This window comes from Engystomops pustulosus, chromosome 3, assembly GCF_040894005.1.
Source record: "Engystomops pustulosus chromosome 3, aEngPut4.maternal, whole genome shotgun sequence".
In the NCBI taxonomy this organism is placed as follows: Eukaryota; Metazoa; Chordata; class Amphibia; order Anura; family Leptodactylidae; genus Engystomops; species Engystomops pustulosus.
The window spans coordinates 83442347-83456659 of record NC_092413.1 but is presented as its reverse complement, the minus strand read 5'-3'; the positions used below and the strand labels follow the sequence as shown (position 1 = coordinate 83456659).

At 36.6% G+C, this 14313-nt stretch overlaps 1 protein-coding gene across 1 annotated transcript in view; it reads left to right on the top strand.

Annotated features, from left to right (window-relative positions):
* CAPN9 (calpain 9) overlaps positions 1–10946 on the top strand; it is a 63008-nt gene extending 52062 nt beyond the window's left edge. The window contains exons 14-20 of the mRNA XM_072141273.1: positions 872–929; positions 2175–2239; positions 2492–2560; positions 3230–3308; positions 4939–5055; positions 7804–7862; positions 10559–10946. Coding sequence (XP_071997374.1) covers positions 872–929; positions 2175–2239; positions 2492–2560; positions 3230–3308; positions 4939–5055; positions 7804–7862; positions 10559–10585 — 474 coding nt within the window. The 3' untranslated portion in view covers positions 10586–10946. The remainder of the gene's footprint in view (positions 1–871; positions 930–2174; positions 2240–2491; positions 2561–3229; positions 3309–4938; positions 5056–7803; positions 7863–10558) is intronic.
* Positions 10947–14313: the final 3367 nt, after the last annotated feature.

Here is a 14313-nt window from a genome sequence, read left to right as displayed (position 1 = left end):
CTTTAAAGACAAGTTACAAGGATACAAATAAATAAAAGCAGTCCCAGTGTTGAGTCCCAGAAAGGAAAATAAGACTTACCAGCCAGAGTGCCAAAAATCACACTGTAATGCAAGTCTTAATTAGTAACAAATGTTGAATTAATGCAAGAAGAGAACCCCTACATGTGTAGTAGCCCCAATCCATGAGACTAGCTCACAAACAATAACATACAAAGGTAAAAGTTAAAGGGTTACTTACACAATAATGAGTCACCCTGTCTGGTGTCCAGCCAGGTGCACGTTACAAAGAAAAGATCTTTTTCAATCATTAAAAGCCTCGACCCTTTTAAAAGATCTGTGCATTAAAACATGCATCTGGGTGGACAGTCACAGGCTTGAAGAAGCACTACAGAAGCGAAACAGCATCTGTATTGTTTTGTAGCATGCAGCAAACCCCAATAAAATATAGGGGACCTCTTAAGGGAAATATCCAAACAGTTTATTCGCCCAGTGAATCCACTGCATCTCATATTGCAACAGAAAGTGATACTAATTATACTTAAAGTATGTGGAAATCCAGACTCCCACCTTGCAAGCTACTGTCTTGTACTATATTCAGACTTTCAGGACAGGAGACTTCACAGTGTTTCATCCAGGAAACACAACCAACAAAAGGTCCACACAAATTAAAGATATAAATCAAATTATATCTAATTTTTTTGTATCTTTTATGGCTGTGCTTTACAAATACTGTAGTGAAATATTGCCATGTGAAGCTAGCCTTAAGCATAGACAGGTGCTTGGTATTTTCATATATATCTGAATTCTAATAACTTGAATAACAATTTTGCACATCATATGATAATTATATAATAATTTCCCTTTTTCACAGGACATGGAAGTCAGTCCCCAGGAACTGCAGTTTGTATTGAATTCAGTTCTAAGTAGGAGTAAGTTAAACATTTCAGTTATTCATTAAACCTTCAATTGATCTTCAATGTATTCCAGCCAATTATGTATTGCATTATACAGGCGGGCCCCTACTTTAGGACGCCCGTCTTACGGATGACCCCTAATTAAAGACGGACCCCTCTTCCCACTGTGACTTCTGGTGAAGCTCTCTGGATGCTTTACTGTAGCCCCAGACTGCAATAATCATTTGTTAGGTGCCTGCAATAAAGCTTTTTTTGTCTGGGTCTACAATGATAAAATATACAGTTTCGACTTACATACAAATTCAACTTAAGAACAAACCTATGGACCCTATCTTGTATGCAAGTAGTATACATTTATGTCCAGATTATTTATTAAATCTACCAAATTATAAATTGCTAAATGATAAAAACAAATAGATATACCTTATATACTCGAGTATAAGCCTAGTTTTTCAGCACAAAAAATGTGCTGAAAAAACCCAAACTCGGCTTATACTCGAGTCAAAAAAATAAATAAATCAAAACTTGCCTTTCTGGCGGCACCCGTAGATCTTCTGTGCGATCCATCCGGTATTGTTGTGCTGCACGACGGGGAAGGGGGGGAGCTATATACACTGGGGCAGGGGCTGGCAGGCTATATACACTGGGGCAGGGGCTGGCAGGCTATATACACTGGGGCAGGGACTGGCAGGCTATATACACTGGGGCAGGGGCTGGCAGGCTATATACACTGGGGCAGGGGCTGGCAGGCTATATACACTGGGGCAGGGGCTGGATGGCTATATACACTGGGGCAGGGGCTGGCTGGCTACATACTGGAGAGGCTGTGACCAATGCATTTCCCACCCTCGGCTTATACTCGAGTCAAAGTCAGGTTTTCCCAGTTTTTTGTGGTAAAATTAGGGGCCTCGGCTTATACTCGGGTCGGCTTATACTCGAGTATATACGGTATATAGAATTTTAACAATATGAAAATAAAGCCTATAGGAATTTCTGACGGTAGTAGTTGTAATGGTTATTTGTTATGGTTATTTATTTTTTTCTATGATGATAAATGGGATGGTAAATGTTGATTATAAAATCTGGAATTTTTTACAAAAAATTGTGGAATATTAGATTCTGCCACTAATCCGTATTGCAAAAAATATTAAAAACTACTATATTTGTCTTTGCAATTTCTCTTTTTGTGTTATGTAGAGTATATACTTTAAGATATATGAAATGTATATCCTAATTTTTCTTTGTGCCTTTTTTTTCCAGCAAAGAATATTAAATTTAAAGAGCTGAGTCTTCTGTCATGCAATAACATAATTTCCCTTATGGATGTATCCTTTAGAATATTTTTCATACATATGTTTATTTTCTTTGTATTTCCAATTATTCTTTTTAAAGATTAAGTTCTTCTAAAATTTGAAATAAGAAACAAACTGATATTAATCAGTATCTTGTATGCAAATATTGGTTGCTTTAGGTGAGTTTTCAAATATTCCTTTGGACCAATATTTTATCAATATTCCCCACTGTATACACAGCTGCATTTCTAATTTCACATTGAACCTTAACTAGAAATACACTAGGGAAGTGGTAATGGAACACTTGGATTTGATGAGTTCAAAATTTTCTGGGACAAACTGAAAAGCTGGATTGTAAGTAAAAGAAATTGCATTTAATGATTAAGACTCACTCAGATAGGATTAAATTATATATAAGCAATATTATAACTAACTTGATGGGCAAAAAAGGGGGAACACTCCTTCCAGCAACAATAATGGGTAGTTCAAATATGAGAAAGATAACAGGCGCAACAATAAAATCACTCAATCTTGTGGTTTTGAAATTGGCTTACTTGCCATCTCTTAGAAAAACATGCTGCTAAATTTCTCAATGGAGATTTACCAACATGCCTGCCCGTGACTAGCAGCCTTAGCCTACCTGCACACAAACCACTGGGCCAAAGAAAACGATCCCATGGTCCTTTGTATGCAACCTGTGTGTCATCAGCAGCTTTTATCCGCTCAAGCGACAAGAAAAAAACTGCCCTATATGAAGCAGGTGCTATTCCCACTGGTGTTTACAGCTCGAACAGTCTTTGTCTACTTGCATTGTTACATAAGAGCGGGCAGTCAGTTCACACACGGGGCCATACAAACTAAGAAAGGTATGGGGATGTGTGCTAGTTGTTGAAACAATGGTTAACACTCATCCAAAAACCACATTCGAGTACATGTTAGCTTACACTATAAATTGTAAATTGAATGATAGTTGGAAGTGTGAAAATGTAATTTTCTTAAATTGCCTGTTGTTTGATATTTTAGGGCATATTTATGCAGTACGATCTTGATAAATCAGGAACTATGTCTTCATATGAACTTCGTCTGGCTTTGAAATCTGCAGGTAACAACATTCTTTACAATACGATATGAGGCAACTTTATTCCGGTAGGAAATTGATTTGTACATTACAGCCATGGCATTTACAGACAAATAACACAAGGGGCAAGGGATTATTTTCTATCTGATAACACATATTTAAGGTGCAGTTCCTTGTTATACAGCTCAATTGTTTTCAGAAGGAAAGGCTCCTGATCTCTCGGTATGCTGCTCAGGTGATTCATGTGGTTTACACTTGCAAAACCATTATAAATATATCTAATTTGTGTTTGTTTGTTTTTTGTTTTTTTTATAAAGACATTTAGAGGAGTAATGTTTTAAATATAATTTAATTGCAGTTACTAAAGTATTTTACTCCATCTTTACAGACCTCATGCAAGAGAAACCTTTTTCATATTTTTTTTATACTATTGCTTCTTACGAGCAACCTAAGCAATCCCTTCATAGTTTATGGTTAGTTAAGTAGGTTATCCACTGATCTATATTTTCTTCCACAGAAGAAATGTAATTTACTATTGAATGTTTGTAACACAAAGTGTTCTGATGTAAATTTTAAACTTGTATATATATTGTTTAACAAAATGAATGTAGGCAGTTTATGGAAGGATGAATCAGACAACCTAGGGTTAAAGTACCCTGGGGGGGGGGTCTGAAATATAGTAAAAAATAAAAATATAAAAACATATATAAAATCAAATCACTCCCCTTTCTTTAGAAGTCATATAAATATAAATAAACAGTAAAAATCCTAAACACATTAGGTATCACCATGTCCCAAAATACCCGATCTATCAAAATATAATAACCTTTTTTCACGGCGTTTAACCCCGTAACAGAAAATATTGCCCAAAGTCGAAAATGGCACATCAAAAGTCACAAAAAATGATACCACCAACAGCTCTGTACACAGAAGGATGAAAAGGTTATTAGCGCCAGAAGATGGCAACTTGAAGGTTTTTTTTTTGTGCAGGAGGTTTAAACTATTTTAAATGTAAAACATTATTAAACCTATACAAATTTGGTATCCCGCATGATCGCACCGGTCCAGTGGATGTGTGTGACCAAGCTCTGCTATATCATTAACCACTCCCTCAGGATGGTGGGTGCTGAAAGAAACCGGGCTATAAGAAGAGAACCTCACCCTTCCCACAGGAATTCTCCTCAGTGGGATGTCTCTCTCATTCATGAAAGGGGCTGGGTTAGCAGTGATAAATGGCGGTGAGCTTGGCTTTATACTGCAGCTTCCCACTTTCATGATTGGAACAGAGGACGTAAAAATGTCTTTTTTAGTTGAATAGTGAGTATAATCACATGGATAGAGGCAACAGTGGAACATGTTATAAAGACATCTAGAATGTACTCTGTGTGGTTTATTAATGACCTGTGCGTGAATACTTTTTGTCCAGAAAACCTTGTTTATACGCCATATGGTTACAACAAACAAGTGTATGAATACCGCTAAAAAATAGTTTAGTCCTGATGCATTGTGTTATTGTGCATTATTTTGAAGGTTTTAGCTGCTAGATCAGTACTCACACATTCTCTCGGGTACTTGCTCCACTTGCCATCAATAGTTATTATAACAGTTTCTTGAAAAATACATTGTCATTTTGATAATTCCTATTATCTCTTAGGATTCCAACTCAATAACATCATTCTGCAATTGATTGTCTTGAGATATGCTGATGATCAATTTCAAATAGAGTTTGATGATTTCTTGAATTGTTTAATCCGCCTGGAAAATGCTTGCAGTAAGTACATGAAGTCATACAATATTCTCCTTATAACTTGATTCTTGAAGTTGGTTTATTTTCTATGCAATACTGTGATTGTTACTACAAAGCATAGCCAATAGAGTTGATAGTGATTGTAATGCTAGTTAGTCTTAAAGCTTAGCTAAATCTTTGAAACAATTTTTTCTTCATTTCTGAACTGAATAGAATAGTGCAGGTCATAATAGAAAACTTTGTAAAATACTTTATTAACCCCTTCGTGACCAATGGTCATTGATGCCTGAATGTCTAGTTCAATTTTTGGAGTTCTGTTATTTGGTTCTTTAAATGATGATATCTTTACATATCAAAAAAAATTATTTTGTTTGTTTCATGACATGTGAGACTTTAACTCACATATTTTTCTCATTTATCTGATCAAAATTATTTAAATAGTAAAACTGAATAAATTGTATTCAAAATATGTTATAAATATGTACAGCATCATGCCTTCACCCTTTCCCCAAGTTCAGCTACATTTGTAATACTGCAAACTGTAACTCTTTTCTGCAGCTTCTTCTATATCCTGCCAGGCAGGCTGGAGGGGGAGCACACTTCAAATGCCTATATGCCCTGAACCCTGGCACCTAGAAACACAATTCTGGTGTCATATTCTCCCTTTTAATACGATGTACGGATTGTGTATAGATGCTCCGCAGAACTGGAGAGATCGGGGCACATTTATTTACAAATTGGGACAGTTCACTAAAAGTGCGTTGTCCGTCTATAATGGTGCGTGCGGCAATTCACTACGATCATGCGCAAGAAATCATTAATCTGGTGCTTCTCTGCAATGGTCCAACAGAGTTCACCATCTTTTTTTGTGGTGCACCTTTAACCCCTTAACGCTCTGCGCCGTAGCTCTACGGCGCAGAGGTATAAGGGATGTATGAAGAGGGCTCACGGGCTGAGTCCTCTTCATACAGAGGTGGGGGTTTTTGCATTTTGCACAAAACCCCCACCGCTAATAACCGCGGTCGGTGCTTGCACCGATCGCGGCTATTAACCCTCTAAACGCCGCCGGCAGAGTCGCCGGCGGCGTTTAAAAGACGGCGGCGCGCGGGCGCCGCCATCTTTTTTTCGATCACCACGCCCCCGAACGTCATCGGGGGGCGGCGATCGATTACCATGGTAGCCTCGGGTCTTCTTTTGACACGAGGCTACATGGTTTATGCAGGTTCGTTACAATGAGCCAGTGTCTCATTGTAATGTATGACCTGCAAAAATGCCATATATTGCAATACTGTAGTATTGCAGTATATGGTAGGAGCGATCTGACCATCTAGGGTTAATGTACCCTAGATGGTCTAAAAAATAGTGAAAAAAAAAATAAAAAAAAAAGTTTAAAAAATAAAAAAAATTAATAAAATATTAAAAGTTCAAATCACCCCCCTTTCCCTAGAACGGATATAAAACATAACAAACAGTAAAAATCACAGATATATTAGGTATCGCCGCGTCCCAAAATGCCCGATCTATCAAAATATAAAAACGGTTACGGCCGGCGGTGACCTCCGTGGCGGGAAATGGCGCCCAAATGTCCGAAATGCGACTTTTACACCTTTTTACATAACATAAAAAATTAAATAAAAAATGATCAAAATGTCGCACAGACCTCAAAATGGTAGCAATGAAAACGTTGCCTCATTTCGCAAAAAATGACCCCTCACACATCTCCGTGCGCCAAAGTATGAAAAAGTTATTAGCGTCAGAAGATGGCAAAAAATTTTTTTTCTTTTTTGTACACATTCGTTTAATTTTTGAAAATGTATTAAAACACAATAAAACCTATATAAATTTGGTATCACCGCGATCGCACCGAACCAGAGAATAAAGTAGGCGTGTTATTTGGAGCGAAGAGTGAAAGTCGTAAAAACTGAGCCCACAAGAACGTGCGTTTTTTTTTCAATTTTTCCACATTTGGAATTTTTTTTCAGCTTCGCAGTACACGACATGTTAAAATAAATAACATTATGGGAAAGTAAAATTTGTTACACACAAAATAAGCCCTCACACAGGTCTGTACACGTAAAAATGAAAAAGTTATGGATTTTTGAAGTTGGAGAGCAAGAAATCAGCCGAAAAACCCTGCGTCCTTAAGGGGTTAACATAGGGCGTGCAACACAATTTAAAAAATTTAATACTGCGCTCGGTCCAAATCAGTCGGACCGTCCGACGGCAAGCCCCCTAATTTGTGTCCCATGGAAGGCAGCACAGCTGCACCACCAGAGGGGCACAATCTCAGTGCAGACACTTCTTTAATACCTGTGCAAGCCCTTTTAACCGTGAAGAACATGCGTGGTCCAACTAAAGTGCAGCACAAAACCCTTAGTAAATGTGCCCCATCCACTCCTTTAGTAACAATTGGACATCTCGGAAATCATTTGTTTACTACAACTTTAAGGCATACAACCAATTAAAGGGGAGATTCTCCTCTTTAATGTGATACCAGAAATGTGTTTCTAGATGCCAGAGTTCCAGAGATATAGTCGTTTGTCAGTTTCATGTCAATGTCATGACATTTATAAACGTCCTTTCTGTACAGGACATGTGCATATAGGACGTTTATAGCTGTATGGCAGTACAAATAAGAATAGGGAAGAATTATTTTTTAAAAACTAATTTTACACAATTTATTGCTTATTGTTTCTTCTATTCTAAAAAAATTATATGTGTAATTAATTTATTTGCTTCAATTAATTTATTTTTTATATTTTCTGTATGCAGAAGTATTTAAAGCATTGGATAAAGGCAAAACAGACACAGTGAACGTAAACCAGATTGAGGTAATGACAAAAGTAAAAAAAACATTCACACAATTACATGCCCCCATTGAGCAACACAGGCAGTGGGTTAGCTGCAGTAAACTTGCTGGAGGTTAACCCACTATGATACCCAGAAGCAGAACAGTTGATTTCAACAAATTCACATGCTGGAAAATTGGCACAAAGAGACCAGCTCTACAAGTTATACATCCACCGCCTGTCCACTATTGCTACAGGTCACAGACATGCCCATTGCAGTTCAAAAGATGCAGCAAACTTTCATTTATGCCTGCAGGAAACCATAGGGAAAACCTGGCTATTGTGGAGGGGCTAAGCCACAGTAGGTTGTTGAGGTACACCCTGCAGAAAATTCATCAACATGTTCACTGTGTGTGGTCTTTTTATTAAACGGTTGAACTGGATCTCAACTGAGACATGTATCTGCAGTGCTAATAAGTGTGAATCAAACCTATAGGCACCAACCCAACTATCTATAATTAAAATCAGGGCAGTGTCTAGGTAATTTGTTGTACTCATTAACATATATACCATGTGCCGTGATTTTAGCATAAACGGTCGCCCAACAAATTAAAAATATTAGAGACATGCATTTATATATGGATTATACTGTATGCAGCACACTCCCACTAAGTTATCTTACATGTTCTAACATCTAACATATAATATTGTTTCTGTTATGAATTATTAGAATAGCAATTTACTTATATTCACCAGAACAAAGCTTTGTACATAAACATAGAACCACTATGGAGTTCAGTACATAAGTACAGTACTAGAACCGAGCTTCGTACAGAAACACAGCACAAGGAACAATTCCTGGTCCCTATATACATTACAGTATCTCAATTGATTTTACATATGTACAGAGCCCTCTAATTTACCGTACCCATATCTAATAGAGGTGGTGCAGTATATATATCTAAATGAGCGAGCACAGTATATATCTAATAGAGCGAGCATAGTATATAGCCAACAGAGGGGACACATTTTTACTTCTTTTAGTGACACAAAATAGTATTTAAATATTATGTAGTTATGTTTCATACTATCTACAGTATAAACCAAAATGAGAGAATCTTTATAATGCTTTTAAACTGTCGTTCTGAATATTCATTGTTTGGATTCTTCAGTTTTCCCCCTGTGGTTACCACCGCAGAGCTTCCGTCCTACCAGGGTGATGTCTTATTGGTGTGATCAAAGGGGTCAGTCATTAATATGTATACAGATGCATCATCATATATAGAAAAATAAAGAGGAGCATATATATATATATATATATATATATATATATATATATATATATATACTGTGCCCATCTATATTAGCTATATACTATGCTCCCTTTATTAGATATTTCCTGTGCCCCCTCTAATAGATACTGTTACCCCTTACAAAATAATAAAATCACTGAATATATTTGAGTACTGTATAGGCCAACTGAATAAAAGCCGTGGCATGCTGGGAAATGAATTGGTCACAGCCTCCCCTTACTTATTAAATGAACAGCAGCCTTCCCCAGTATATGTGCATCCAGCACACTGCCCCCAGTATATATTTATCCAGTGCACTGCCCCCAGTATATATTTATCTAGTGCACTGCCCCAGTATATATTTATCCAGTGCACTTCCCCCCAGTATATATGTATCCAGCACACTGCTTCCCAGTATATATGTATATATTACACTTCACCCCAGTGTATGTATGCAGCGTACTTCACCCCAATATATATGTATCCAGTGCACTCCCCCCAGTATACAGGTAGCCAGCATACTTCTCCCCCACTCAGTATATTGGTAGCCAGCACACACTGCTCTCCTACCCAGTATATAGGAAGCAAGCACACTACTCCCCCACCCAGTAAATAGTTAGACTGCACACTGCATATACTGCATACTGCATACTGCATACACTGCATATACTGCATACTGTATATAGGTAGCCAGCACACTGACTCCCCACCCAGTATATAGATAGTCAGAACACTGCTCGTCTGCCCAGTATATAGGTAGCTAACACACTGCAGCCCCCAGTATATTGGTAGCCAGCACACTACAGCCCTCAGTATATAGGTAGCCAGTACACTGCTCCCACCAGTATATAGGTCTCCAGGGCAACTTCTCCCACCAGTATATAGGTAGCCACCACACTGCACCAATCCACTATATAGGTAGCCAGGACACTGCATCCCCATTTTCCTCCACTGGGTGGTGCCATGGCCGTCACCCACCCTGCCCCTTGGGCCTAATTGAAATAATTACACGTTCAAAACAGGCAAACAGGGATTGCCTTTTCTGCTTGTTTTTTGTTACTTGGTATTTTGTAACTATGTTTTGATACAACTAAGTATAATAATTATTAATCTCAATATTTCATAAAACCTGCATTAATGTGGATTTGACAGATCTGGTTGGAGATTTTATTGGGGAACTAACCTAAATTTAAACCCGCAGCAGAAATAATTTCAGGCAATGAATGTTCACATCGGGCCAATATTGTGCTGAATTTTTCATCATAAATCTTCTCCAATGCATTCAAGGTTATTCATAATTTGTTACTCAAAAATCTGTTTTAACAGTATTTTATTATAAAATGCAATTGAAACAGTTTTCTGTATCATGTATTGTATGTTGAGAATTTCCCATAAATGAAGTTCAAAAGTCCTAACATTGCTTTTTCTTTCTTTTTTATATTCTAGTTCATCACTCTTGCAATGAACATCTAAAGGGGAATTCAGGACCAGCAGCTTTATGAAATAAATGTCTATGTAATGTTCTAAATTCTAAAAATTCTACCACTACATAACCCATAAAATATGGGAATTGTGATTTGCTAATTCTTCATTTTCATTACAATGTTGTGTTATGTAGTGTTATTATTTTTAGGATTTATATAGTCGCTTTGAGGGTCTCCTACTATTAGCATATCAAAGTGACATTATTAATATGTGATCCTACATATGGTAAAGGTTTACAATTTTTGTAATTTTGGTTTGTAATGACATTTTGGTATTTCTCTTGAAATGTATTAGGTATACAGGATTTTTGGGTGACTATCACTTAATACAACAATAAAAGGTAAACTACTAGTATTAATTTCTAAAGACTTTTACCTACACAGTAACTGTGTGTGCTGTGTTTAATAGGAATATATCAATTTTCCATTCTACAATATAAGTAATTCATTTAGGAGGTATTTAAGTTGATGAAAAAGAAGGTTTTTTTACAGTTGGTATCTGTCAAAATTTGCTATTGCTTTATACACATATATCTTTATTTCTGCTAGTTAAATTGTCTAATTTTTGCGACTTTTGTCATTTTTGCGACTTTTCACTGCGCCTTGGTCTGCACCTTGTGCAGTGCACCTTATATATCTTTATTTTCCAGATGTTCTGTGTGACTTTTCACTTATGTATCACTTTTTTTGCTTATTTTTGAGACTTTTTAGGCCAAATCTGCACCTGGTCCAGGGCATGTGCAAAGGAAGGATTTTTTTCATGGGCCCTGTTTTAACATGTAAATTGGAATTATTTGACATGCTTTAAATGTTTAAAATTTTGCACAGTAACCTGTTTATTGAAAATTCATAAATTTATGTATTTACATTTTTTTTTAATGTATTGGTTACTTCTAAGGGTGAGGTCACATGTCACGTTTGAAATACATTACAACAGCGGAGCAGAGGTGGTTTGCCCTGATTACATTACTGTTAACATTTGCATTTACACGTATGTTAACATCATGTTTACTATGCGTTTTGTAAATGCAAATGTTAACAGTAATGGAATTAGGCAAATCACCAATGAATAAATATTAGGAGATACTGTAGCAAGGCAGTAATGTCTTACAAACTTTTGCAGGCAGTTTTCCTAGTAGTAGCTGTTGCCTCTTGATATCAATAACAATTTATTGACTGTAGCTGATGCCATGAGCACTGATGTCCAAACCAATAATTCAGGGGCATTATTTTTCTTTCATCATCTTATCTTTTAATGATACTGAGTTTGTCCATTCCACATTCATAGAGAATAGTTAATGTAAATAATAAATCAATAATCCCTAGTCCCGGTCTAGCCCTAGACCTCTAGGCCCTTTGTTTCAATCTAGTATGTATATTAAACTTATGGATTAATAAACCTATAATTCTGCATCTTCCACACTGGTTGCTAAGTCTAATAAGAAACTGATACTTTCTGTCCTGTAGAGAGTGATATTCATGAGCCAGGATCCACCATTGACAATAGGTGATTATCACAGTTTATCTATGGGGAAACATAAGAAACCTCTTTAGCATATTAAATAAATAAATGCATCATCAAGGGTTTTTTGTGAATACCCTTATTGTAGGTTTAATATAAAAATCAGTTTTATAAATGTTTTGAGCATAATTAGTCATAAGCTAAAACTCAATGAAAGTCAATAATATGTCTACTCATCTGCCATGAGCAACTAACTCTCTTCTAATAAAGCATTGCAACACAACTTTAAACATATTGCTCCAAACGGGAGTAGGATGTGCAGTGACTTCTTGCAGTCTAACCAAAATTTCAGTGCTGAACTGCCTTAAAACCCCCTGAGTGCCCAGCTCTCTATACCCACCTTTAGGGGAGTGGCCTATTTTTATATTCTCAGTGTCTCAATAGTATTAGCCGATCATTCCTACGTCCGCTTTCAGGGTGTTGTTAGGAATAGGACAATGTAACTCGCTGTATGTGTGAACATCTTAGCCCTCTGTTGTGGAGATAGATCAGGAATCCTCCCAACTTATGCTTACACCAGATTACAAAAACAAAACGTGAATGAAGAGTAATTTATGACTGTGAAGAGGATGAATCATAAGGTAAACACTCCACTGGTATTTACTATGTTATGATATGCTTTCCTGTAGTAAGAGATACTTACTTTGCCATTAGTCCAAGATGAAATTTCTATATATACACAATATATGCCATATGTGTGTGTGTGTGTTTCTCAGTACAAAACAGGAAATCTCATAGATCAATATACATGTTAATGATATAAAACTATAAAAACAGCAGCACAAGCAACATGTGGCTCCCGGGATACTTCAGAGGAACTGGAGGATCACTAATTCCACAAACATCAATCGATGCTAAGTCAAACTATTACTAAGATATTTCATATCAAAAGCAAGTTCTATTTAGATAACTAGTGTGTTATCAGTGGTACAGAATTGTTACATTAATGTTGCCACTTTCATTCTTTACCTAATTTCATTGGGAAGTTTCTTTTTATTATTTTTGGTTATTTCACTTGCTCTTCTCTCAATTTTAACTAAGGAAATCAGTTGTCACAATACCATCTGGCTCCAAATATCTCCAAACTCTTTATTATATGCACAGTCAGCATTTAATGTGGAGCAAAGCCACAACTGCTAGGTCAATTCGTGGTTATAAACTTTTTAATGAAATTTCTTATTTAATTGGGTTACCACATATACAACACTGTCATAAATCTGGGCATTAACTACTGTTTGGGCACCCAGCAGGGCGCAGAAGGCAAAAAGGGAAGGATTTTGGGTGCTATAGAACATTAACAAGTCCCTGAAATACAAGAACAATAAAAACTGAATTATGCTAATTGTACAACCAAACCCCACTTTTTTATCAACGGGTAAAATGAGAATTTGAGCCAACCGATGTTCTATTCGTTTATTTTTCCAAGGGATGAAGATTGTGTCAGATACGTACTTTTAATAAATTGTAGGTACATACCTAAACAGTTTCTGTTAATACTTAAGAACAAGGTCACTACAATATAAATAGTATTGCTCTTCTTTTTCGCCCTCTGTGAAACCAACAGCGGCTAACAGTTTGATATTAGCTCTATCTCCCTCCTCTATGACCATAAGTACAGTCGACCAGTTGATTTATGTAAAAAAGGGTACCTACTCCAACTGTGTTTTTAACCAGTAGTATAGTTGGGTATTGTCGCTCCTAGCACCTTTTTAAAGTATTCTAATAAAAGGTATATTTTATACAGTTGACAAATGGGCTGTATATGCCAATAAAGGTTAAATATACCCAGTCATTCCCTCCAATGTGTCTTTGGGATTCCTTTTTCCACTAATCAGATATAGAATATAGAAGCTGTACCCAGTACATTGGCTGCACCAAATCTTATACTGTTTTGCCACTAACTACTAGTTTTGGGGGGAGGGGGGGAAGGGACATTGTAGGTGGTCAATTGCTAAACTCGTGGAGTATCTTACTGTAATTGTGCACATTTTCTAAATTCCTCTTCCAGACACAGTTAGTTTTTCCCTAAAAGAAGTGACAATGAGGTTTTTATAGTGCATCATTTATCAGGGTCTATTAAACTGTCACAGATTGCAGAAAAGAGTGGCTCTTCATTATATATGACCCATGATCAACAACAATAACAAATGTAAAGAATTATTTGCATGAGCCTCAGAAATGTCTATTAATTTAGT